This window comes from Dipodomys merriami, unplaced genomic scaffold (genome assembly GCF_024711535.1).
Source record: "Dipodomys merriami isolate MVZ:Mamm:240054 unplaced genomic scaffold, mDipMer1.0.p SCAF_7, whole genome shotgun sequence".
In the NCBI taxonomy this organism is placed as follows: domain Eukaryota; kingdom Metazoa; phylum Chordata; class Mammalia; order Rodentia; family Heteromyidae; genus Dipodomys; species Dipodomys merriami.
Genome location: NW_027206290.1, coordinates 54,049,410 through 54,076,729, shown reverse-complemented (window position 1 = coordinate 54,076,729; position 27,320 = coordinate 54,049,410). Strand labels below are relative to the sequence as shown.

The following is a 27,320-nucleotide window of genomic DNA, read 5'->3' as shown; positions in this document are numbered from 1 at the left end:
CTAATTCCCTGTAATCCTGGCAACTAGTCTATGATTCACCTTCTGAGGCACCTTGGTTGCTTCCTCCGCCTAGGTTGAACTGTTATGAACAAAACCGTTTATATAAACACATATGTGCAAGGCTCTCATGTGGACATAAGTCGTTAACTTACTCGGCTAACAAAGCGTGAAAATGCTGGATGCTATGGTCAGAATGTGTTCACTTCTGTAAGAAACTGGTCAAGTGTCTTCCAAAGTTGCTACACTTGTCTGAGGATTCCCCCTGCCCCACACCTTCACAAGCACTTGCTGTTCTTAGTGATTTGTTCATTCTAGAAAGTATCAAGTGGCACCTCATTGTTGTTTTGAAACTTCCAAATCTGTAGTGAAGTATGGTGTTGAACAAAAAAAAAATCTATTTCATTCTAATTCATTCTGTTTACTGTGCTGAAGAAGCAGAAGTGATCCAACAGAAATCCTTGCCCTCATGAGCCTATACTCTGGCTAAAGGAAAAAGACATAAAAAGAAGACATAGGAGTTAAGGGGCAAATAAGGCGAGTACAAGAGGGAAGGAGGGATGTGGAGGAGGCTACCTGCCCCCACGGTGCACAGCAGAGGTGACTTGAGTGCAGACATGAAGAGGCGAGAGACTCATCACGGGGGCGTGGTGAGGGCACCCGATCTTGCCGTCTATTCCCTTTATGCCATTGTTTTAAAATATAACACGATCTTCCATGTAGGTATTTATTTTTTTGCTGCACTCCCTTTGACATTTGGGATGCATTGTTCCTGCTCTTAAGTTTGGTTACTTTAAATTTCATGACTTCATGTTCTTGTCCTCCACCTCATTTCCTCCTCCTTCCCTTGGGAAATTATATTTTATGTCTATCATCTGCCCTCTGGCCATGCTGATGAGCACCAGGACAAATAATTCATTGAATTCTGAGTGGTGGCTACCTATTCTGTCAGCAATTCTACACCCCGCCTCCATGTAATCACTTTCAGTGACTTCATCTTTTGAAAAGAGTATATCCCCCAATGGTTATGCGAACATTAAATGTGGACAAATGATGTTTTTGTTTCAACACTCTCGCATTGAATAGTAATCTCTAAGATGTTTCCAAGCTTAATATAGGGTAATATACTATAAAATGCTTTTCTCTTTTTTCCTCCTGCTTGCCTATTCTTCACCTGTTCACTGGCCTTTCCTCCTTACTTATTCATTAGTGCAGGATGTATTTGGTGGACTGGCTGCTCATTCCATCTTGCTGCTTCTCCAAGCTGTTCTGAAATCTGACATTAAAAAAAATTGGGCAAATATGTCTCAGATGGATACATTCCATTAATATTTATTGTGCTAGGAATTATTTCCCATGAACAAAATAGCCTTTGAATTGGATCACAGAAGTTTGTCGGCTTTGCTCAGTAAATGAAAATGTCTTAGGTAGCTGACCTCTGAATAGATCTTCCCCTCTGTTCGTCTTCTGTGTGTGTGTTTCATCTGTTTTTCCAAGAGGCTCACTTGGGCCTGGTTGCCTTTTTATCACAACGACACCTATTTGAGACCCACATTATCATGGAGAGTATTTAGTGATGACAATCCTCTTGTGCTCTTACTTAACCTCATTGACTAGAATCCAGTAGAAACTTCCTTTTTTATTTTGTCATTATTTCTATTTATGGTCGTCTTTTGGTGGTGTTGGTTTGTTCATTTGGTTGGTTGGTTTGGCTTAAGCTGAAATACCAGTAGCTGGATAATTGCTTTGTAGATCTATGACATTGTTCCACTGACAGTCTACCCGCCCCCCCCCCCCCCCCCGGAATTTAGAAAGTCTCAGATCACATTTTCTTCTTTCTACTGTTATGTTTCCACTTACTGGCATCAACAACACCCTGTTTTCTGCAAGGCTGACATAAAATAAATTGGACACACACATATACTTGTAGGTGTCTAAAACTATGCACTTCTTCAATTTAGGGCTGAAAAATCATGTGGTAAATATTTTCCTTTCCACTTTGATATATTGTTTTCTATTTTAGAATTTCTCTTGTGACTTTTGAGGTTGGGTTCAGCAAAAAAAAAAAAAAAAACAGTAAAAGAATAGAAATGTCATGTGACACAGGTGACCAAAAGGCTGTAAATCCTTTAGTCCCAATAAGGGACCATTGGGCAGGGATTTTCACATTTCTCCATGGAGACTGGACATTTCCTGAGGACTCATGGGTACATCAGAGAGAGAGTGTGTGAGAGAGAAGAGTGACCTGGGTATGGGAAGGGTTAGGAAAGCGAACTCCTCAATAGACCTTGCTTTTCCTGGTGATGGAGGGAGCCCTCTGGATGGATAAGGAAAACCCTTTAAGCTCTCTTCATACATTCAGGGTGGCGTCAGAGCTTTCCTGGACCTTGAGTAAAGAACAAGTAAACTATTCTGGGTACTGAGTATCTGTTTACTTGTGGGAAGGTCAGATGGAAACAGAATGAGAGAGAGAGAAATGGGAATGTTCTTTTTCTAGGTTCTAAGCTTTGAGGCCGAAAAGTAGGGTCTACCATAGTAGCCTTAATGGACAAAGGAAGATCAGAACCTTCTTATGTGACGCTGTGAAAAGGTACAAGCAGGGTCACACTTGGGTACATCCAGTAAGCCACCATCTTTGCTAGTTCCGCCAGGACTCAGACTGATGTATAGGCATCAAAAAGACTTAGCTTTTTTTTTCTTTTTAAATTGTTATTGTAAAGTTAATGTACAGAAGTTTACAGTTAGATAAATCAGATAATGAATACATTTCTTTTTGAACAGTGTTACCTCTTTCCTTCTTTCTCCCAGTTTTCCCCTCCCGATCCCCCTCTCTCACAAGTGTTATAGTTCATTTTCAACATACCATCTAGTAAGTGTAACTGCTGCATTTGTTCACCCTTTGTCCCACTATTTCTGTGTTCCTCCTTGCCCTCCCCCAAACAGATAAACTTACATACAAGACAAAAGGTACAGAAATCAAAAACAGTGACAAAGGAGGGAAAAAAATAAGCAAAATAACATAAAACCTCTTGTTTCAATTTCCTGGAGTCCATTTTGATAAGTATCATTTTATATGATCATATGCAAATAGTTATTGAGCCTTTGTGATCATCTCCTAAGAATATTATTAGTTTTAAAAAAATATTTACTAGAGCTGAAATTTACTGTTCAGAAGGTACTTAGTATTATTACATAGATCCTCAATACTCTAAATCTTTATGATTTATTTAGGAACAGGGCAAAGTAAGAGGTAAGTTGCTGGATAATTCTCCTTTGGAATGAGCATGACATCTATAAGATCCATTTCATTTTAATATGGATTGTATGTGGTAAGAATAAATCACTTAGCATCTTTACATATTTTATTTGAGGTCATTTTATTTTTAAGGGGATTTTTAGAGCTAAAATACAGTTGAAAGTTTCCATAACTCATCATCTATTTCTCTTTCTTTTTTCTTTCTTTCCCTTCCTTCCTTCCTTCCTTCCTTCCTTCCTTCCTTCTCTTTCTTTTCTTCTTTTTTTCTCATTTTTTTCTCTCTTTCTTTCATGCCCAAATTGGAGCTTGAACTCGGGGCCTTGCACCCTTTCTTGGGTTTTTCTCTTAAAACATGTATTCTACCACTTGAGCCTCCACTTCTGGCTTTTAGCTGGTTAATCAGAGATAAGAGTCTCTTGGATTTATCTGTCCAGGTACAATCCTCAGATATCAGCCTACTGAGTAGCTAGGGTTATAAGTGCGAGACACCAGTGCCCTACTTCATCATTCATTTCTGACCTCGTTACATCACTTAAAATTTTAAGAGATTTCAGGATTATTTTCTCAGAATATGGCACTGGAGTAGATGCAGGGTCAGCCCTTCAAGGGCAGGAATGGTGAACTGTCTTGGTCTTTGATGGATCTTCAGCACAAGAACACATTGGACACACAGCAGAAGTTTAATACACATTTGTGACTGATTCACTGAATGGCACCCTTCTTACAATCTCAATTCTAATAATTCAGTTTTAGGAACTACATGTTAATTGGGAATTTATTTCTTAGGCACATTAATTTTTTTTCTTGATGCTCCTGTCAATCGATATATAAAAACAATGGAGAATTTTATCACATTGCATTTTCTTTTTTACTAGCCACAGGTCCCTTTCATTTCATTCTAGTTAAAGGCACAAAAAATGGCTGCCATTCCAAATACCAGAAACATAGGCTATAGTTCAGAGCCAGAAGGGAAATAGGCCACCTGTGGCTTTTGTTTTTGATATCATTTTTCTTTTGTTATATTAAGACTAGGTCTTACATTGTAGTCATGCTGGCCTGAAATTCACCAAGTCTCCTCCTGCTTCAGGCCTCCCAAGTGTTCAGATTACAGGGGTGAACTAACATGTCTGCTTTTAAAGCTGAGTTTAAAATATTCTAAGAGCCAAGTGGCAGTGGCTCATTCCTGTAATACTAGTTACTCAGGAGGCTGAGATGTGAGATCTCAGTTCAAAGCCAGCACAGACAGGGAAGAACATGAGACTTATCTCCAGTTAACCACCAAAAGGCCAGAAGTGGATCTGTAGCTCAAGTGGCACAGCACAAGCTAAGCATGAAAAAGGTGATGGACAACACCTAGACCCTGAGTTCAAGCCCTGGTACTGGCATATATACACACACTTGCACACATGAACTTTAAAGAAATAGTGATCACATGTATGGTGTAAATGTGTGCACCGTTATATATTATAGACCATGATAGACAATTTGCTCCAGGAAAGTTAGAATGTGTTTGTGACTTTAACTGAGCATCACTATCCCACAATACTGTGAAATTTGGGAAATTATGTAATCACTTAATCACAATAAAAAAAAGAAATAGTGATCAGAAACAAATTACAGGTATATAGAGCAGATCCCATCTGGTAAAAATAGTGACTACATTGTCATTTTCAGTTTTTCTAGTAGCCACAATAATGTAATAATTTAAAATAACATGAAATAAATCACAGTGTTTAATTCCTCATACAGAAAATACTGTGTCAACATGTAATTAGTATAAAAAGATTGAGGTAGGGCTGGGAAGGTGGCTCAGTGGTAGAGTGCTTGCCTTGCATGCTCAAGGCCCTGGGTTCGATTCCTCAGCACCACATAAGCAAAAAGAAAAAAGCCGGAAGTGGCGCTGTGGCTCAAGTAGTAGAGCGCTAGCCTTGAGCTGAAGAGCTGAGGGACAGCGCCCAGACCCAGAGTTCAGGCCCCACGACCGGACCCAAAAAAAAAAAAAAAAAAGATTGAGGTATCTTATAATTTTGTACAAACTCATAAAAAATCACTTGATATTGTATAAGTTCAAGCACATAAGACTTTCTGGCCACATTTCCAGTGCTCAACAGCCACCTAGAGCTAGAGCTTTTCATATTGAACAGAGTTGCTTTAAAGTAGGGCACAAATATGTCACTAGTACTCATCCCTCCTCTTGAAATTGAAATTCTCAAGTGTTCCTCTCTGGTGACTATAAATAACAAATATGATAGCTTCACAATGTGATGCAGAATGCTTGTACACACTCATTGACACTTTTCATGGGCAGACAAGGTGAAAAAGTTTGTGTGTTTTGCTTCACTCCGTACTTACACAGCCCTGCTGGAGGTCAGGAGAACCCTTGACCAGCTAACTTTTTCAGGGTAGTCTATTATGGGATTTAGACTTTGAGACTTCCTACAGGAAGTTTACTTTCCTGGTTCCTACCACATTCTTTGTAACTTGATTGCAGTACTTAGCGGATATAGAAAAACATATAATACACATGGGAAAGCTCACTAGTTATCTCTATGCATCTTGCATCACTCACTCACTGAACAGCTACTATGTTCTAGCTAGGCATTGCTCTAGCCGTGTGCTAACAGCAACAGTACTATTTTGGTGAAGCTTTAGTCTAAAAGGAGGAGAAGTGGTGAAACAAATAAATCTAAGGTACGAAGAGCATGGAGAAAAGTAGAACCAGGAAAGGGGATGGGAGAGTCAGAGTTTCCAGATTTTTAAATAAGAAGGTCAAGGTCAGGGATGGTATCAGAGGGTGATGATGAAGCAACACTGAATGCTGGGGAGAAGAATGAGGCTTGTACATTTGGTGTGATATATGTGAAATTTCCCGTAAAGACTGATGAGAGAGTTTTCTGGGTCCATTGGAGGAACAGCTCATTGGCCTGAGAGGAGGGACAGAGAAAGCAAAAAGCCCAGGATTTTCAGATGATCTACTGAGAAGAGAGGTCCTAGGGAGGGAGCATAAGGGAGGTGGTGGTGGTGGTTAAAAGGATCAGAGACTCTCAGCCATTCTGTGGCTGAGATGCCATGGGAAAGACAGCAGCAATTCTTAATGCGAGTCTATTGTTATGTTTTCCTGGTGGATTGTTACTTTCCTTGGCAAATAAGGTTTTTAAGGAAAAAAAAAATATATATATATGTGTGTGTGTGTATATATATGTGTGTATATATGTATATATAGTTATTCAGGTCCCTTCTATGGATGGATAATGTTCCATTGTGTGTATATATATATATATGTATGTATATACATACATATATATATACACACAATGGAATATTGTATTTATATATATATATATATATACAGTATATCTATCAATTGATGCCCTTTTCAATTGTTTTCTCCTTTGGGCTATTATGACTAAAGCCAGTCTGAATATTCATGACAAGGTTTTACATGGACATGCCATTTTAATTCTCCCATTTCCCTAGTCTGTCAGAACTAGATTTTGGTATAAGTTGTTCGTATCAGAGCTTCTTATATTTTGCTTCATGATTGCTGATAAAAGTTGGTCATAGTGGCGCACACCTATAATTCCAGCACTTAAGAGATGGAGGATGGTGAGTTCAAAACCTGCTTGGGTTCCAGGACAGAGTGTGAGCTATATAGTGAGACCCTGTCTCAAAAAAATATTTCTCATAATATTGGTAAGGTGATAATTGATCATCTTTTACCAGTTTATTGCATATGTAGATTTTCTTTGCAACCACTTTATGAGATACAAGCATTCTTTAAAATGTAAACACAGATATATATATATACATATATATATATACATATATATATATTGCATTTAAGAGTTAAATAGACTAGAGTAGCTTAGGAATAATGTTAAATATAGTAATAAAATCCTAATGATGAAAAAGTTCAGTACTAGGCCAGCTACATAATACAGAAGACCTGTTACAAAATGAACATGTGGGACACTAGCCTGAGATGAGGGGCAAATCTCCCATTCCCATGGCCATACCACTCCAGTCCACAGCAAACAGGCATTCTCCAAGAGCTTGAAACCTCATCTCAGGATGCACTAAAAACCTTGGTTCCAGATGAGTAAGCAGTTCACACTGAGATGCCAGACAAACACATCGTGACTCTGCTTGTCTCCAATGGGGACTGCTGCGCTCCTGCTATGACTAGAGATGACACAGAAAATGTACTTGATTCTTAACACTCTCCATGTCCAGGCCTAGTAACCCACAGGTTGAATGTAGGCCCTACCCCCTAGTTAGTGCAACTCAGTTGTAACACCTTGGGGAAGCCTTATGTACCATCAGCAGGGAACTGGGGTAACTATGTGTGAGCTAAAACTGCAAGCCTCTAGTCATGCTCTATTGTGTCCACCCACTTCACTTAAAAACCCAAAACACAGATAAAATGTTGAAGAATTTTAAGATGGTGATCTCAGAGAATTCAATTACAATCAGGCCCTTCAGGACGTGTGTTAGCCCTGTGACCACTTGTCACTTGTGTGAAGTCAGCTCTTAAGCAATGGAAGTTTATTTCTAAAGATGCTTTTAAAGGTTTGGGGAGACTTTAGCTCTTCACACAAAATAGCTCTCCAACATGAAATCAGTCATGCTGAACATTTAAAATTATATGCACTAAATTTTATGCACTTGAAGTGTTGCTCTGTGTTGTATTTGGTTCATGGCATTATAAGTGACTTTTATGTTATTCTTTGTGCTTTTTTTTAACCCCACATTTTCCAGATTTTCTAAGATGAATTACAATGAATGAAACCTTCATATTACAAAAATTTTACCAGATATTATTTATGTATTACTTATATGTAACAATATGATAATTCTGTCCTCATTTTTGGAGGAATGCATATGTTAGGGCTTTGACTCAGAAATGTGTTTCTCTTACTTAGGTCCATTAATATACGATTAGCTACTATTCTGGATACTTCTCAAGTTGAAAACCTTGTGAAAACCCTTACGCTGAATAAAAAGATCCTGGAGGATTTTGTCCAGTACAATGCAGCTTTCAAAGACCTCGTAAGTACCTGTGGTGACCAGGGTGACTGCCTTTCCTTTTGCATGGGGCCATTGGGAGTCAGAGTCACCCTTGACTTTTCCTTGGACCTCAGTTGGGGAATCATGTGAATTGGGTCTTGGGGAGCATCAGAGGTGGGGCTAGAAGGGGAGCAACAAAAAAGATAAAATCGAGAAAACTGAGGTGACAGGAACTGTGGCTGTTCCCACTGGTGGTTCCCAAGGAGCCTGATCACGCAAAGCTTTGGCACAAAATGAGGTGGATTCTGGTCCCCATATAGGGAACTCTGGGCCCTGGGAATCCATGAGTATCTGATTCCCTAACCCAGTAGCAATTAGGAAGGAGACTTGAGTTAATGGGATTGATTGATTGATTTTGTTGATACTGAGCGTTCCACCTCTATCACCCAATCTATTCCCCTAGCTTTTTTTTTTTTTATTTACAGCTACAGTTGTTTTTTTTTTTTTCAGATAGGCTGCCATGATTTTTCCTGAGTTCGTCTCAGACCTCAGTTCTCCTATCTACACATCCCAAGTAGCGGGATAGGCATACATGATCATATCTGGCCTTCTGGTTTGATTCTATTGGATGATGAGCCTGACTAGACCTATTTGTTGAGCTGGCTGCATCCTTAAGGACTGGATGAACTGGGAAAAGATATGTGTGATAAATGTTGAGTTAGTGATGATGAAGCAGTAAAATTATTAACTCTGTTAAAATATCAACAATTGATATTTCATATGTTTTTAGTGTTTGGATGACCAAGAGAGAAATGCATGTGAAGCACTTCTGCCGCATGATTTTTTTGTGTTTTGTTTTAAGGAATAAAAATAAAAAGACTTCATAGACTACCTCACATGAAAGAGCAACTGACAAAAAAAAGCATTATTTTTATTTGAGTTCTTGGCAGATATTTTCTTTTTTTTTATTGTGAAAATACCGTACAGAGGGGTTACAATTACATGGGCAAGATAATGAGTACATTTCCTATCAAGCATTGTTGCCTCCTCCTTTGTTTCCCCTTCCCATCCTTTCTTAAAATTAAATGAGATGAACCAGATATGGTGGCTCATACTTGTAGCCCTAGCTACTTAGAAGGCTAAGATTAGGAGGATCTCAGTTCAAGGATAGCTCAGAAGGCAGAGTGTATGAGACCCTTCTCAACTCCTTCCCAATAGAGAGCTGGATGCAATGGCAGGTGCCTGTTATCCTAGCTACAACAGGAAGCCCAATGTTGGCAGATGGCTCCAAGTACATGATGGCCAGACGTGATACTCTACCTCAAAAAATAACACCAATAACAAAAAGAAACAACAACAAAAACAGTTGAAGACAAGCCCCATTACCATATGAATGAGATGAAGGACTGAGTAGGTAGCTTAGCAGTAGAGCTCATGCCTAGCAGTCACATGGCCCTGAGTTTGAGGCCCAGCACTGCAATATATATATATATAATTATGCATATATAATAAATATATACAACATATTTATATAATATATCATATTTGTATGTATCTATTATATCATATATTTACATATTATTATATATTATATTTCTATATAATATTTTATTATATAATATATGCTTATGTACATTATCTGCATAACTATATATTTTAAATGTAATTAATAATTACTATGTTGTATATATTTTTATATGTTGTATATAGTGTATATAATGTATAAATACATAATTTATGCAATATGTAATATAATATATAATATTTAACATATGCTGTATTATATTATATATAAAGTTATATATGCATATAAATAAATGAGATGAGCCTTTTCACTCCAAGAAAACAACTTCCAACATTTGTTACCAGTGATAAGATCTAGCCAAGAAAAGAAAAGTAGAATTTAGGAAAGCCAACATCTGCCATGAGCTTGACAACTACCCAGTACCTAAAAGGCTTTGTCTAATGAATCTGGTGATGATATTAATGAATGTAGTATTTTGATATTATGTAATGGGATGGGTCAACATTTGGCAAATCTGCATGGTCTGATGAAATAATATTTTCCAGATAAGCAATGTATGATGTTACAAAAGCATGCATAAATGAAAAAAATCAAAGTGTAAAATAAACCAATGAATTTTAATATGATATTTTATACAATATTCATTGAGAGAGTTTTCAGATGCCATATTGCAATTAATCTCCTAAAACAATGCCATTTGTTGAGTTTTGGTGGAATATCAAAAGTATCCATATTTATCTAAAAAGATTACTTAAATACTTCTTTCTTTTCTAATTACATATTTTTGTGAAGACAGATTTTTTTAAAATTGTATTTCCACCAAAACATGTTGTAACAGATTGACTACAGATAGGGGAATTGAGCTGTCTTCTATTAAATCAGTAATTAAAGAGATTTGCAAGAAGAGAAAATGTGCCACTCTTTAAATGTTTTTGTTAAAATAATAAATACATTTAAATTCTGTTTCATCAATAAATTAAACAAAAACCAATTATGCAATCATGGTTGTGGGTTCATAATAATGAATTTACTATTGCTGACAGAGATATAAATGGTGATACTTTCAAGGGTCTTAAAATACATGTTCTTCTTTCCAGGAGGGAACACCAATGAGGACATTTGTGGCTGAAGTTGCAGAACAAATAGTTGGCATTGCAGTGATCAAAAATGAAATGGTAAATTGTGAAATGGCTCAAGTGGTAGAGTGCTCAGTGTAGTTTTGTAAAATATAAATTAACATACAATGTCTGCTTGTAAGTTCTAGTTTTACTTATTAATATGAATGCCTCCTTTTCCTAAAGTGTATACTCATTGCCTCCCATCTGACAGCCTTTCAATTCTTTCTTTCTTCCCTCCCTCCCTTCCTCCTTCCCTCCCTCCCTTCCTCTCCCCCTCCCTCCCTCCCTTCCTCTCCCTTCCTCTCTAACTCCCTTCCTCCCTTTCCCACCCTCCCTAATTTTTTTTCTTTGCCAGTCCTGGGGACTGAACTCAGAGCCTGGGCACTACCCCTGAGCTTCTTTTGCTAAAGGCTAGCACTCTACCACTTGAGCCATAGCGCCACTTCTAGCCTTTTCTGTTTATGTGGTACTAAGGAATTGAACCCAGTGCTTCTTTCATGTTAGGCAAGCTCTACCACTAGCCATGCTTCCTTTCTTTTGGTGGCACCAAATGCTTACAATATTACAGAGAGACATGAAAACATTCTTATTCTGAAAATTTAACCTTTCACTACCCAAATCAACCAAAAAAAATTGCATAGCTCTCTTTCAGTAGACTGCTACTACAATTAGTCATTTCTGTTTTCCAACATTCTTCCTTATACCTAATTACCTGGAAGTGGGGGGCGGGGCGGGAAAGAGAGATTTATCAAGTGCATATGCCATTTTCCATTTTTCCAAATGGGAATTATTCCAAAGCATTTGTTACTGAGTAACTCATTCTTTCCCTACTGGTTTAAAGTGTCACTTTTTCACATAGACACATATTCTTGTGTCTATTTTTAAACTCTATTTCACATATTTGTTATCAATTGCATCATCATATGCTTTGTTATCAACTAAGAGAGCCTTCTCTTACTTATCTTCTTACCTAAATATTCTTGATTTTTCCTGGTTATTTCCTCTTTCAGATAAACCTCATGCTACTATGAATTTTTTCTATGCCTGCGTGGATTTTGTGGGACAATTAAAGAATGGTCTACATAAAAATATAAGAACTTGGCTTTTGTGTTGTTATTAACTCTTGGACTTTTAAAAATACAATTTTATTGTTATTAAGATATTAGACAGAGGGGTTACCATTTCATAAGTCATGTAATGAATACATTTCTTTTTGGACAACGGCACCCCTTCCTTCCCTTTCCCCCAGTTTCTCTCTTCTCTCCCTGCTCATAAGTTCCATAGTTCATTTCCCACTCCCTCCATTTCTGCACTCCCTTGCTCCCCCATCACACAAAAGACAAAATATTTAAAAGCAAAACACCACCAACACCACCACCAACAACAACAAACACGTGCTTGGCATATCCTGGAATTCTTTTTGATTAAGAGTATTTTAAATGTTGAGAGGAGTTATGCTTTTGGATTTTTCCCCTAAGAACTCTTTGAGTTCTTAAGAAAAGTTTTACAATCTTTTTTTTCATACATGTTTTTGAGGCAGTGAGGTTTATGTGTTATAAACTTGTCCTCCATGTGGTGGGTCCTTTAAGGAGTTGAGCTGGGCAGGAGGTTGAAAGGCCTTTGGGAGTACTGCCTCCAGAAGGAATTAAGTACTTCTTAGGAGGTCCCAGATCATTTGCACAAGAATAGGACTAACTACATATTAAGAGAGAGACTGGCTCCTGTCCTCCCCGTGTGTTCATACTATAATGTCATCTACCCGTGGGGTCTTCACTAGAGGCCGAACCCCGATAGAGCTACCTGTTCTTGTACTTTCAGCCTTTTAATACTGTGAGCCAATTAGTATATTTTCTTTATAAAGTGCTCAGCTATGAGCATTTTGTTATAATAATGGGAAGCTATATAACCAATTACTTTGTGTTCCCTGAAGGCCCATCCTCTACCCTGTCCTAGTCCAAGGAGCTTGACTGAATGGGTGGCATCATAATGCCTTTGCCCCTTGCCTTCCAGGTATGCTTAGGCAGTGGGAGATCTTGATGGAGGAGGGGAAGACAATGAGGTTGAGATGCCTGCAGCTGGCTGATAGGCTGTTTGTGAATTCCTGCAACTAGTCCTGTGCCACCCAGTAGAGGCAGATAATAGCTTGGAGGTGCTGCATACTATCTCCACTAAACCTCTTCCCATCCTTGTTGAACCTTCCTCCAATGATCTTGATTTGATGTACCATATTTCCTGATGAGACCCTGCCCAAATACGGTCTTAGACATTTATGATTTATTTCTATGTATTCTTATGGTATTTTCTTGGCATTGTAAATAACCATTTTTTCTTACTGTACTTTGTTAAAGTATGTTTGTCATATGGAAAGTATTCAGTTTTGCATTTTGGTCTTGTACCCAGTCACCTTTCTGAAGTCTCAGTATCGCTGAATTTTAAGATTTGTTTGGATCAGAGCAACTAGAAGGAATGCTAAAATTCAGAGGGTGGTTTTATCAATTACCCACATCTTCTATTGGAACTTTATTTTCAAAGTTCATATGTTTTGTTTTGTTTTGTTTTTTGTTGTTTTGTTTTTTTTGCTTTTGTCGGATATGGGGCTTGAACTCTGGGCTTGGGCGCTGTCCCTCAGCTCTTCAGCTCAAGGTGAGCACTCTACTGCTTGAGCCACAGCGCCACTTCTGGTTTTCTAGTGGTTTATTGGAGATAAGAGTCTCATGAACTTTGCTGCCTGGGCTGGCTTTGAACCGTGATCCTCAGATCTCAGCCTCCTGAGTAGCTAGGATTACATGTGTGAACTACCAGTGCCCGGCAAAAGTTCATATATTTAACATTCGTGACTCTCCCTTGTTTATTCTTTTTGGATCGGCTTGTGTTACAGGCAAGAGCCTCTGAGTATATTATGCAGATTGTAAAAAAAATTTTTCCCTGTTCTCTGAATGATGCTTTGTTTTCACCATAGCAAGTTATATGCTTCTTGATTCTAGTATTTGCATTCATCAGCTTTCCTCAAAAGTCTGTCTGTATTGTGAATGAAAAATTGGGTTATCAGTATGAGTGGCTGGCATGGAGATAGTCCTCTACTACATCTCTCCAGTCACTGGCAGAGTTGCCCATACTCTGTCTAGTGGGGAGGGGAATGGCCTCCTCTTGCATACATGAGTATAGTACCAGCAGGCCAGCAGAGACACCCATGTGGCCCAGGATGAAAGATGTAACCTAGTGGTAAAATCCATATCCAAGGTAAAACTGCCTTCCATTTTGGCCTGCCACTATACTCCATTATTTCAAAAATAAACTTTTGTTATTTTAAGAGATTGGGGAGGAAAGGAAAATAAGACGGCATATGCCCATCTGTTGTTTTGAGCTAGTAACCTCTGTTGGCTTTTGCTTTTCAGTGATTTCTCAGCCTTACACTTATTACTCATTTTATTTTATAATGAGCAGTGTCTCCTTTGTAATTAAAGTCTTATAGAATAAAGGCCGCTACAGGATCAATGAAGATTGAAAAGTTGCCAGATTGCCCTGAGGTACCACCAATGGCCTCGTTACCCCTCAACTCCACTTCTGTTTTCTGGTGGAAGCTGGGAGACAAGGGACTTGGCCACAAACTTCATCATGTTCATGAATTTGCTAGCACCAGCCTTGTTGATCACAGATTGAATCTGGCTCCTTATATGTTTCGGTCCCTCTTCTCAAAAATGTGCTTCTTAAAATAATTTCCCTGCAGAAATCAAGAGGAAATCTGAGTTAGTGTTTTTCAAGTCTACATTTGCTTTGATTGTTCTTTTCCCCTACATTTCAGATTTATTTACTGTTTGTTTTTTTGTATCCAATAGATACAAAATAGGGTCTTGTAATCCTTATTTGTCAAGAATTAAGTCCCCTGTCATCAGAGTCATGTTCAGTTTGGATTTCTCTTCATTGTTCCCTGCCCCTAACATTGTATCTTTCTGAGAGGTGAAGGAAGACAGGCTGAGTATTGTGTACTTTTAGCAAGGATGAATTTTTGGTTCCCAATGCAGGATGAGCAGAGAAAGAGCAGGAGCCAAAATCTGACCATTGAAACAGGAGCAGTGTGTTCAGTATTCCTTTTCCATGGCAGTGCTATGAGTCCCTTTACTTACTTATGCAAAATTTACTATTTATATCAATAAATGGTTTAAGGAATGCCCTATATAAGGCCCAGTCTTACAGCTCAGCCCTATGTGCCAAAGCATGTGATTCTTGAGATGCACATTTTCACATTACCAGATATGGGGGAACACTAGTTCATCTGTTTGCTTGACTCCTAAATTGCCCACATGCTCAGTCACTTGTGCTGATTTGCATGCTCTCATGGTGTCTAACAGTGGTGAGGGACTGCTGTCCTGTGGCTTAACTCACAGCAAAGACTCGGGGCTCTCTGTGTTGATAGACCATCATGGCTTTGTATAGCCATCTTGCAAATACAAGATATCAGAACAAGGATCTTTCAGGAAGCATAATTTAAAATTTTTTTATTATCTTTAAGTAGTTGTACAAAGAAGTTGTACAAAACAGTATATGAATACAAGGTTTCTGACAACATTGTAGGAAGTATTAACAATGAAGACAAGGAGATAAATAATGGGAGAGGAAACTGTGTCTCTTACTATTGTTCCTAAAGTGACTTTTCTTTTTGTTTTGTTTTCTTTTGTGCTGGTACTGGAGCTTGCACTTGGAGTCTGAGTGCTACTGCTTCACTTTTTTTGCTGAAGGCTGATATTCTGCCTCATGAGCTTTTTGATGGTTAATTAGAGTCTCATAGACTTTTCTGCCCAGGCTGGTTTCCAACTATGATCCTCAGATCTCAGCCTCCTGAGTAGTAAAGATTACAGGTGTGAGCCACTAACACCTAACACTAAAGTGACTTTTAGTTTATTCAAAACACCCTTCCCTGCCTTTTCTCTAGGATATAGAATATATACGATCTCATTACAACATTGAAGATTTTATCTACTTCAGCCACCACCAGCGAGAAGAACATGGGCACTTGTTTCATTTTGCGCTGAACCCTATTTTCCGGCACTACACAAAGTTTTTTCTGAAGGAGATTCTTCGCTTGGACTATAAGTCTTGTCTCTACTACCCTATTTACCCACAGACTAGGGAAAGCAAGGTAAGAGATTGTTGTCACTCATTTCCCCATGACCTCCGTGTGTTCAGTTTTATTGCTGTGTGTGTCACTTTTCATTCATTCTTGTAGATGGGTTTTGATTATAGAATAGATCTGAATTTCCAATGGTCATATTGAGTTTGGGCCATTTTCTCACACTATGTGAAAGCCCAGTAGGGTTTTGAATTTCTGAAGCAGTCACAGCCAAATATAGTTAGTAAAACAATTTGTTGGCTTTTCTATGAATATAGGAAATAGACTGAAAATGATGCAAAAAAATGTTCCAAAAGACATGGAAATAAAATTATTTGCTCTGATGTATTACTGCAATGCCAAAATGATACTCTCATGTCCCTTCAAGAATTCCAAATGGATGTGGCACTTGTAATCCTAGCTCATGCCTGTAATCCTAGCTACTCAGGAGGCTGAGATCTAAGGATGGCAGTTCAAAGCCATCCAGGGCAGGAAAGTCTTTGAGACTCTTACCTCCAATTAACCACCAGAAAATAGGAAAATAGGAAGTAGAGCTGTGGCCAAAGTGGGAAACAAAGGAGAAGGCAACAGTGCTTGAAAAGAAATGTACTCATTATCTTGTCCATGTAATTGTAACTCCTCTGTATGGTATTTTCACAATAAAAAAAAGAGCTCAAGGACAGCACCTTAACCCTGAGTTCAAGCACCACCACCACCAAAATAATAATAATAATAATAATGATAATTCCAAGTGCAGTGAGGGAAGGGATGACATTTTCCAAAAAGAAATAGACTCTTTTTTTTTTTTTTTTGGTTGGTCATGGGGCTTGAACTCTGGGCCTGAGCACTGTCCCTCAGCTCTTCAGCTCAAGGCTAGCGCTCTGTCACTTGAGCTACAGCACCACTTCTGGTTTTCTGGTGGTTTATTAGAGATAAGATTTTCACAGACTTTCCTGCCTGGGCTGGCTTTGAACCATGATCCTCAGATTTCAGCCTCCTGAGTAGCTAGGATTACAGGTATGAGCCACTAGCGCCTGGCCAGAAATAGACTCTATCTTACTTATCTAACTGTAATCTTCTGTACCTCACCTTTATTATGACAATAAAAAATTAACTCCAAATGAAATATAAACACCTCTATAAATAGACATACAGATGCATGAATTGATGAAACCCTATATAATAACTAGCTATATAATTCTATATAACCCTTGTACTCATGTAGACTAATACCATTAGAATAACACACATTAAATGTGTGTATACTTTGCATTTGTATACACAGAAACAAGCACATATCCTCTTGCCCTGCTGCAATGCTCTTTACAAGCCAAGAGCATGTGTTTTACCAGGAAGATATGCATGTCATGGTAAAAGGCAAACATCTGTTCTTGTTCAGAGCTGCATCCTCAATGCCTAGAAGCCACACACACACACACACACACACACACACACACACACACACACACACACACACACTCACATACTATGCCCTGGTTGTTCAACAGGCAAGCACCTATTCAAGCCAGATTCCAAGGCATTGCTTTTTGCACGTCAATTTTGTAGTCTCTGGCATCAACTGTCCTCCACTTCATGTGGACTTGAGGGGGCAATGAGCTTCAACTACTGAACTGTGTCGTCGTCCCAGTAGGTTTCATTCCTGACCTCAAGCTGCCTAGTGCACCTGACATGGTCATATTTCTTCTCAATGATCACAAGGGAATAAAGTAGTCTTTAAGACGTTCTTACTTGTTAAACAGCCAAAAGTGTTCACACATCTACATAACAATAATTATACCAGTTTATATTATTAAACAAAAGCTTGTCAGAGAAGGACAGTGGAGATAAGGAAGGAAGAAGAAAAAACACAGGAAGATTTCTAGTGACATGTAATCTCTGGGTCTACATTTCTATCAGAATGTAGCTTGATAGCAATGGGATTGCCCCAGATTTGAATTTAGTGAAGTTAACAATTTTGCTGGAAAACCCTGGACCTGAACAATTTCCTTTTATGTTACACTTGACCCAGTGGCAATTGTGTGACCATCAAAATGTGATATTCTGAGATTTTATTCAAGAGGCTGCCTGGGTGTACTGAGTCAGAGAAAGTCCATTTACATCCATAATAAGAATACCTTGGGTATTTTATTGAACTCTCATCTATTTACCAGTTAATGTAGACTTAGGAGCACATTATACGTCATTGTATGTTGGCTATGGAAATAGATTTGGAAACAGATTTCCTCGGTCTCTGCTTCCAGTTGATTTGCACATACACATGTCAAAAAAGCATAAGAAGCAGTTTCAAATAATTTGGGTAAGATTTCCCAAATTCTGCCATAAATCCCTAGTTGAGGGAGTTGTGGTGAGGCTGAGTTTCTTAGAATACATCATGAGGGTTGTTTGCTCCACACCCACTGCAGATATGTATGCACTGAGAGCACTTTATAGGTAGAAAAATTGAGCTTTGGCTAGGGATTTCTGGCTTCTGTTGTTCAGTTTTTAAAGTTGAGGTATGAAGTTCAACAGTGAGGGATTCTAGAGACCTTTTAGAAATATCTGGGTCTATTTTTAGAACAGAGAAGTAAGTCATATGTAAACCATCTTATTTATTACAATACATCAACAGTTTGGCTTTACTTTCTTGCCTTTCTAATTTAAGTTTGATAAATGTATCATTAACAGTTTGGATTACTGAAATGGTATCTATTTCCTGGGTTAGTTTCACCAAAATTTCATAAGATTTCATAAACATGAGAAAACTAAGAACAACCATATTTGACCTTTTCTGACAAGTTTTAGAAAACCTGATTTACCACAGGTCATTTCAATAAGCATAATCTAGTGCATAATTTAGTAGTAATGGAAGTTAAAATGATATTTACTCCCCCCCTCACTCTCCAGTTTTATCTTTTGATTTTGGAATGCTTTTTTAAAAAAAATTAACAATGATCCAGTTGAAGTCAGCCTGAATGACTTTGACAAGCAGGAGGATTTTCCCATCAGTGCTAAGTTGTCCTCATATGGCATTTTTATCTATGTGTCTTCTTAAAGCATGTTGTGCCAAACACACAAAGGTTAACAGGACGCAGATAACAGAGCTTAATGGGGTCAAATCAAGCTGATTCATGACCACTATGGAGAAGAATATCCTCTTGGGGAAAATACTTGTACTGAAAAAATCCCATAAACCAAACCACTTGTTTATCTGTCATTCCCACAGAGATAGTAATGTAATTACTCTCGTAATTATCTTCATTAGTGTCAGGCATTATCTACAATTCATTCCTCTGCTCGAAGAGTATGTTTGTTTATTTGCTGATTTTTTTTTCCCCCTCTCCGACTTGGCCCAGTTAAGAGTTTTGTATTTGTAAAGCTGCACGCAGACATCTGTGCTGCGCCTCTTTGACATTCTCTCCCCTAAAATATAGATTGCTGTCTTTCAGTTCCAGAACCCCTACGCCCACTCGCTGACATCTGCCCTTCATTACTTGGTTCCCGTGCGACCACGACGACAGATTGTCTATCCTCTGGAAAAGCTTGGCATAAACGCTCCATCAAAGTCGGTCTCCAAGGATCTGGTGGGTAGCAGGGCGGCAGGCTGGGAGGCTCGGTGCCAGCTCCCGCAGGCTTGGCAGATGGGGTGGCAGCACTGTCTTTGCAGGAGCAGGCTGCTTCTTAATTACAGGGAACCTGGCACTCATACCCTTACAGGCTGTGCCCCGTGAAGGCTCCCCTGCAGCCCTTTCCCTCAAGTGGTTATTTCCATAAGCCTAAAACAGTAGCCACAGGATCCCACCAAGGGCAATGCAGGCAGGCACACCCCACATGCTGCTGGGTCCCCGAACAAATGACCCAGACATACCCTTTCACATATATTTGTCTTTCCCCTTCCTCATAGGCAGATATCTTCTATCAGTGGATGTTTTCGAGGAAGCATCCTCTGCAGTGGAGTGCTTTCGAGGAAATAAATGGTCTTTTCCCCATTAGGGCAGTCAGCTTCCAGAGCAACGTTACATTGGAGATACGTGGGTCTTGAGCAGACTTTTTAACTCCTTTGTGGAAAGTCAGGGCAACTAACATATTGACTTCCCTGGGGTGGCAGAAGTTTTTATTTATTTGCTATTTATTTTTATTTATTAAAACCAGAACTAGAAGAGGGACTGGAATAGAACCTAGATGGAAATGTACAGATAGGCATGCACACAGCCATTTTCAGTACCTTAACTGGAAGACATCATCATATCAAGTTGTAGAGGTCTTGTGCACTTTTGTTCAAATGAATTTTTAAAAATTCCTCAGAGGGCTGAGATTTGCCCTTTGCGTGAGAGAATGAGAAGTTTAAACACAACACATGAAGCTGAGTTGCTGCTCATCAGAGCTGAGTATGGTGCTCAGACACTGCCTCAGCGCCTCAGCTTGCAGCCAGGGCACAGTCTCATGCCCTGCTCTTGATTCCCCTGTGGCTGTGGGGTCCACTGCCCTTATAGCCACCTGAGAGGCAACCCTTTCCTGAAGCTGAGACTGCTTCAAATCCTGCATTTACATCGGTAAAATGGCAAGATGAATTTGTACTTACTTTCCAACAAATCATCAAGTTATTTGAGTAGAGGCTGAAAGCAAACAGCAATTCCTTTGTCTCCTACCTCTTTTAGTATGGAAAATGGAAAAGCTGATACAAAGATAAGGAGAAGTATATAAAGCAGGGTTTTTCCATCTTCCTGGGATGATGGGTCTTTCCCCATGTGTGAGTCATACTCACAAGATTGGTGCAGAGATAGTTCTGGGGGGAAAGGAAGATTGAGAGAGGACAATTGTACCTTCTATCCATCACTAAAACACAGCCTCTCTGGGATCACACTGATCCCAAAGTAAGGAACTAAGTGGAAAAGGGACATGGATTCACCAGGTTCACTGCTTTGCAGCTTCTGTATCAGACAGGTAAAGATGAGGGACACTCCCTTTTGTAGCCATTGCTGAGATTAAAAAAAAAAAAAACAACCCTGTGCATTAGTGGATATCCCTGGATTCTGTTTCTTTAGCCAGTCCTGTGGTAGCATGTGTGGTGGGATGCTGGAGCTGGAGGGGAGGCAAACAGAGCTGTCACATGACCAAGGACATGTTTTCTCTGCCCTTGGACATTTCCCAATTTAGACTACTTTGAGATGAGCTTGAGCTCCAGCTGGGGAGAAAACCAGAGAAAACATTTTGTTTCATTAAAAGGGCTCCTAACATTACTTTCAGGTTGGTATGATTTGAAATCATTGCTTACATTTAATAACCTTTTTCTCTGGTCATCTGAGTATGCTGTGTCTCCCTGGCTTCCCAGGTCCCGGATGTATGTTAAGGTATAAGAAAGTTGAATTGTTTAAACCTAGGGACCAGAAAGATGAATACCACCACTGAATAGTCGGATAGTTGATGTTTGCCTATTGCTATAGTATTTATTGTACCACTAAACTCTGCCATTTTAAGAATACTTTTACTGTCACTTACATATTCTATATTGAGATAAGATGTTAGTAAAGTTTAGGGTCTAGTAAGGGGTTAGTGATGTTATTTGGTGATATAATTCATTCTTAGCATTCAGGAGAGCTTGAATTTGATCCCCTAACTGAATTAAAACAACAACAACAAAAAGCTGGATACTGGTGGTGCATATTTGAAATCCTAGCTACTTGGGAACTTAAGTGTGGGAGAATCAAAGTTCCAGGCTAAGCTTGGCAGAAAAACCTGAGGGACTCCCAAATCAGTGGAACAATCAGGACTTGGTAGAAAACAACTATCATTCTAGCTATGTCAGGAAGCCTAAAATAGGCAGATGAAGTTCCAGGTGCACACCTAGGAAGGAAGCCATACCATCTCGAAAATAAACAGCTCACTGGGAACCAGTGTCTCACACCTGTAATCCTAGCTACTCAGGTGGCTAAGATCTAAGAATAGTGGTTCAAAGCCAACCCAGGCAGGAAAGTACGTGAGACACTTTTTTAAAAAATATATTTTTTATTGTAAAGATAATGTACACAGGGATTACAGTTACATGAGTAAGGTAATGAGTCCATGTCCTATACAGCATTGTGACCCACTCCTTTGTTTTTCTCCTACCATCCCTTCCCTCACCACGTCCCCAAATTCCCCCCCTCCCCCCCAAGTTGTAAAGTTTGTTTTGAACATAGTATCTTGTACATCTCATTGTTACAATGGGTCAACCTGTATCCTTGTTTTGGCATTTTGTTATTTCCCTTCCCCTCCCCAAATTAGAAAAATGTATATACAAGATGCGGGGCACTGACATCAAATACAGTGAAAACAGGGGTTATACTGTGGGGAAAGAACATACAAAGAAACAAAAAAATCACATAGTACACTATGAGTATATTAAAAACAACAGCAAGAAAGATAAAACCTCTTGTGTCCCTATCTTGGGGTTCATTTTGCTTAGCATCATCTTACATAGTCATATGTATATAGCTTTTGACCTTTTCTGCTTGTCTGTCATGGGGCTTGAAATCTGGACCTGGGCACTATCCCTGAGCTCTTCAGCTCAAAGCTAGTGCTCTACCACTTGAGCCACAGCACCACTTCTACTTTTCTAGTGGTTTATTGGAGATAAGAGACTCACAGCCTTTCTTGCCAGGCTGGCTTTGAACTGTGATGCTCAGATCTCAGCCTCCTGAGTACCTAGGATAACTGGCGTGAGCCACCGGCCCTGGGCTTATGTGAGACTCTTATCTCCAATTAACCACCAGAAAACTGGAAGTGCAGCTGTGGCTCAAAGTGATAGGGTACTAGCCTTGAGTGAAAAAGATCAGGGACAGAGCCTGGGCCCTGAATTCAAGCCCCACAACCAACAACAACAAAAACTAAAACCCCAGGACCAAAAACAATGGCACAAGATAAGCTGGAGGTATGGCTCAGCAGTATAATTCTAGCCTAGAAAATGTGAGAGGCCCTGAGTTCAAACCCAATAACACACACACCCATACACACAGAGAGAGGAGGTTATAAGATGTAATGCATAGTATTTAGGATAAGGCTGAAGCTTATGGGTATACTATTTGTCTAACATTCATAAGGCCCTGGTTTCAATTCCCAGCACTACCAAAAAATAAAGTTTTAGAAATATTAATACTCCTATCAAAAGATTATTAATCTATAATTCACATGGAATGAGACTGATTGCTCCAAAGTTGTATTATTGGTGGTGAGTTGTATTATTTAAAATTATTTTCTCTCAAACATTTTAGATGACTGTAATGTTTTAGAGCAATTATCTGAGACAAGTTGAGACAAATAGGATGCTTTGGGGAGAATTTCTATGTTCCCCCAAGTACATCACTCTCTAAGCAGAGCAGTAGTATTGCACCAGTTGAACCAAGTGAGGCTGACCAATCATTATTTCTAGCTGAATTCCTCTTTACCTGTGAGTTTCACACCCTCCCACCCTGTGGAGTGACCATCAGCCCCCCTGCCACAGCTGCAATGTTTCTCTCTGGCCACTCACCTTTCATATCATTTATACTACTTAAAACATCTTAGAATGACCTCTATTTCACCTAGAAAGCCAATCTTCAAGAGAGCAGATCACTCCAGGCATGAGTAATGGGATAGAAAGCGTTTCATCTCAGTGGGTTGCCAATTTGAATCTGGCACTAGGCAGCGGTGATTGAAATTCATCACTGCATGGCAGGGCAATATGCCCTCCGTCCAGAGGCTACCTAAGTCACTCCTTACTTCTGCCTAGTTCGGATGATAGGTGTCCCTGCCCAACACCTTCCCTATAGTGTCTAGTAATTACCAACCCACCCTCTAGTAAGTCCTACGAAAGATGCCAGAAAATGCAAGTGATCCTTGTTACACATTATAGAAGCCCCAAAGATTTATAATAATGTCTCCATAGCCAACCAGTATGAATTCATGGATAAGAGAGAAGGGCCTTTTCTTAATAAACACCATAATCTACGTGATACGTCTGAAACATTCTCTCTCAATACAGTCTTGGACTGCTTTTACATTCTGAATTATTGTGGAAATTTTTAATTAAATGAATTATTATCAATCCCCTGTATTCGTATGATCAAAAGCACACTGACTTTGGCTGAGTGAATTGAGTAGCCATACTGAGTAAAGAATGTGGAGCAAGTTGTTGTCCTACGCTTGCCTTGGAGATGGCTGGGTGTGTAAGTGAGCTTTCTGTCCTGCCTGCTGCCACTCAGAGTGGACTGTGATACTGTCCCTGCCCTTGAGAGCTGCCAGTCTACTTTCAGTATAACAGAGGGGGGCAGCTTGCACTGGTCCCAAGAGTGAGAACCTGGGATTCAATAGTTTTGTAAAACTCCTGGGGGAGGGAATGTGTTTGTATTTTTTGTCTGAGGTACTACTTCCTTTCCAGGAGTGGGTATTTGAATAACCATTGTTTATTGCATTAAACTCAGAAAAGTCTGCCTTGAATTTAACAACCTCTACCCTATTTCATGATCAATGGAAGCTTCCCAAGGTCTACCAATCACTTTAGTTCATCTTGGTATATAGTATTCCTAGTATTGAAGTATGAATTCCTATCTATCTATCTATCTATCTATCTATCTATCTATCTATCTATCTATCTATTATCTATCCATCAACCCCCTCTTCTTTCCCCCCCCCAAGAAATCATATTTTCAGAGTGAACAATCTGATCCTATTGTTTTTCTTTTCCTGGTTGTTTATTAGCGATAGTCTGGAAATCTCTACTAATGAATCCTTTTTGGTTTTTTCTACATTTTACTTTTGTCCTTCTACAAAGAAAAAAACAAGACAGTTTATTTAACCTCTCTTCTCAAGCTAAATGCTGGCCTGCCCTTTCCTGGTATGTGATCTCTCAGGAAGATGTCAGTCACTGGCATTCAGTAACCATTTGAATTGTCCCTTTTCATCTAGTCTGTTCTCCCTGTCCAGCTATAATTACCATCTGATGGACTGTTAGTGGGTACTGTTTCACTTGGGCATCTGCTGCCCTTAGGAAATTGCATTATTCCTTTGCACCTGCTAGATTTTCTCCAGCCTGTTTCCCAGCCCCTTCCTTAAACTTGGTAACTTTCACTGACAGTTAGACTTCCCTGTATTATATCTGTGCCTGATGTGTGTGTGTGTGTGTGTGTGTGTGTGTGTGTGTGTGTGTGTGTGTTTAAAATCAACTCTTTAGCATCCACTCAAGAAAAAATTTCTGAAAATGCAAGTTATATTTTTAGCATCATATACTATATAGATAATCATATATGATGCCTGATCATTTTTTACATACTTTAAAAAATTGTCATTACAAAGGTGGTGCACAGTTACATGTCAGATAAATACAGTACATATCTTTTTGGATAATGTCACCCCTTCTCTCACTCTCTCCTGGTCTCTCTCTCTCTCTCCCCCATCCCCATCTGCCTGATTATTTTTTATTTTTATTTATTTTTTATTTTTTTGGTCGGTCGTGGGGCTTGAACTCTGGGCTTGGGCACTGTTCCTGCGCTCTTCAGCTCAAGGCGAGCACTCTACCGCTTGAGCCACAGCGCCACTTCTGGTTTTCTAGTGGTTTATTGGAGATAAGAGTTTCATGGACTTTCCTGCCCGGGCTGGCTTTGAACCGTGGTCCTCATCCTCCTAAGTAGCTAGGATTATAGGAGTGAGCCACCAGCACCCGGCTTGCCTGATCATTTTTAACATGATCTTAATAATATTTTCTTGAAATTAACCCAGTTTAAGTTACCACCAGGAGTGAAATATGACTTTTGAAGCCACTTCTCAACCATTCGTACATGTTTGACCTGTTGTAGGAAATACATTTCTTTCTATTCATAGTGAATCATTGTCTGTTAGATTCTTAGGATAATTTGCATAAATTCCTTCACTGGCTCCCTCCCTCCCTACATATAATAAGTTCTATGCTTATTGGTTGTTTGACTACTACCTAGCTTCATATGATAGATAGATAGATAGATAGATAGATAGATAGATAGATAGATAGATAGATAGATAGATAGATAGATGCACACATCAGAACATCTAGTAAATCAGTGGTTTATTCTCATTGTTATCATAATCATTCTGTCTTAGAAACTTTATAATATTATAAACTTTATAATTTTGCTACTGTTATTGCTGTGTGTTGAGCTCCTGCTAAGGATTCCCATGAATGATCTCATGTAATTGATACACCAACACTTGTAAATAGTTATGTCTATTGACATCTTCTTCACACCTAAAGAATAAATGACTTGTTCAAAAGCTAATATCCAAATTGCTCTGGATATTACCCAGATTACTCTTTTTTTTTTTTTTTGTCAGTTGTGGGGCTTGAACTCTGGGCTTGGGCACTGTCCCTGCCCTCTTCAGCTCAAGGCAAGCAAACTACCGCTTGAGCCACAGTGCTACTTCGGTTTTTCTAGTGGTTTTTCTTGGAGATAAGAGTCTCATGGACTTTACTGCCTGGGCTGGCTTTGAACCATGATCCTCAGATCTCAGCCTCCTGAGTAGCTAGGATTACAGGCAAGAGCCACTGGCGCCCGGCCCAGATTACTCTTTTAACCACTAAATATAGGCTTTCTTACCTAAGAACTAAAGTGCCATAGGAAACAAATACACAGAAATGGAAGATAGCTCTATTTCTATGACTCTCCTACATCTTTGTTATCAGCTACTTCATTAAAAGGTAACCCACAGATGACTTTCCCCCAGGGCAGTTTGAATTTTCCTTTAGACAGAACATCAAGCTGCACCAGCCTGATCTGGCTGGATGAGACTGGGAAGGAGCAGACAACTAGGTCCCAATTGGTAAGCCTGGGTCCGTTTCTGTACAACAGCAGATCCAGGTTATCTACAGTTCTCTCTCTGTTTGTATCGGTATGTTGTTAGAAACCTTTCAAAATTATGTGGCATCTGCTGGAAAAAGAGGAAAAACAGTTATGATCCTGTATGGAGATAACATGCAGTATGTGGTCTAGCAGTGTTCTCAGAAAGAATTCAGGCAATGCCCTTCATGAATAACAAAAGGTTTATTGGGGAGGGGGCAACAATACATGGAAGGTGAGAGAATATAAACTAGTGGCATGATTGACAAATACTAGATGTAGTTCAGAAGATGAGCCATGATGAGATGGCAGAATGATACCTTTAAATTGCCAGGAGAAGGAAGTTAATATCTCAGTGTTATCACAAATCAGTGTCACATCTTTAGTCTTGTTTTCTAGAGCAAACACTTTAGGATAAATTCTTCCCTCTCTGTAGCTTTATTATGATATAAATCATATATACCCATACAAGTCACTCATGTCAAGTGTA

General features: G+C 39.2%; 1 protein-coding gene across 4 annotated transcripts in view; it reads left to right on the top strand.

Annotated features, from left to right (window-relative positions):
- The window catches only part of Cfap61 (cilia and flagella associated protein 61), a 236,683-nt gene that overhangs the window by 75,108 nt on the left and 134,255 nt on the right, over positions 1-27,320 (top strand). For all 4 annotated transcript variants that reach the window (XR_011368711.1, XM_070006664.1, XM_070006665.1 and 1 more), the window contains exons 14-17: positions 8,176-8,302; positions 10,883-10,960; positions 15,834-16,040; positions 19,457-19,591. Coding sequence is in view for 3 of the 4 variants with exons in the window: in XM_070006664.1 (XP_069862765.1) it covers positions 8,176-8,302; positions 10,883-10,960; positions 15,834-16,040; positions 19,457-19,591 (547 nt within the window). In the remaining variant the exon portion in view is untranslated. The remainder of the gene's footprint in view (positions 1-8,175; positions 8,303-10,882; positions 10,961-15,833; positions 16,041-19,456; positions 19,592-27,320) is intronic.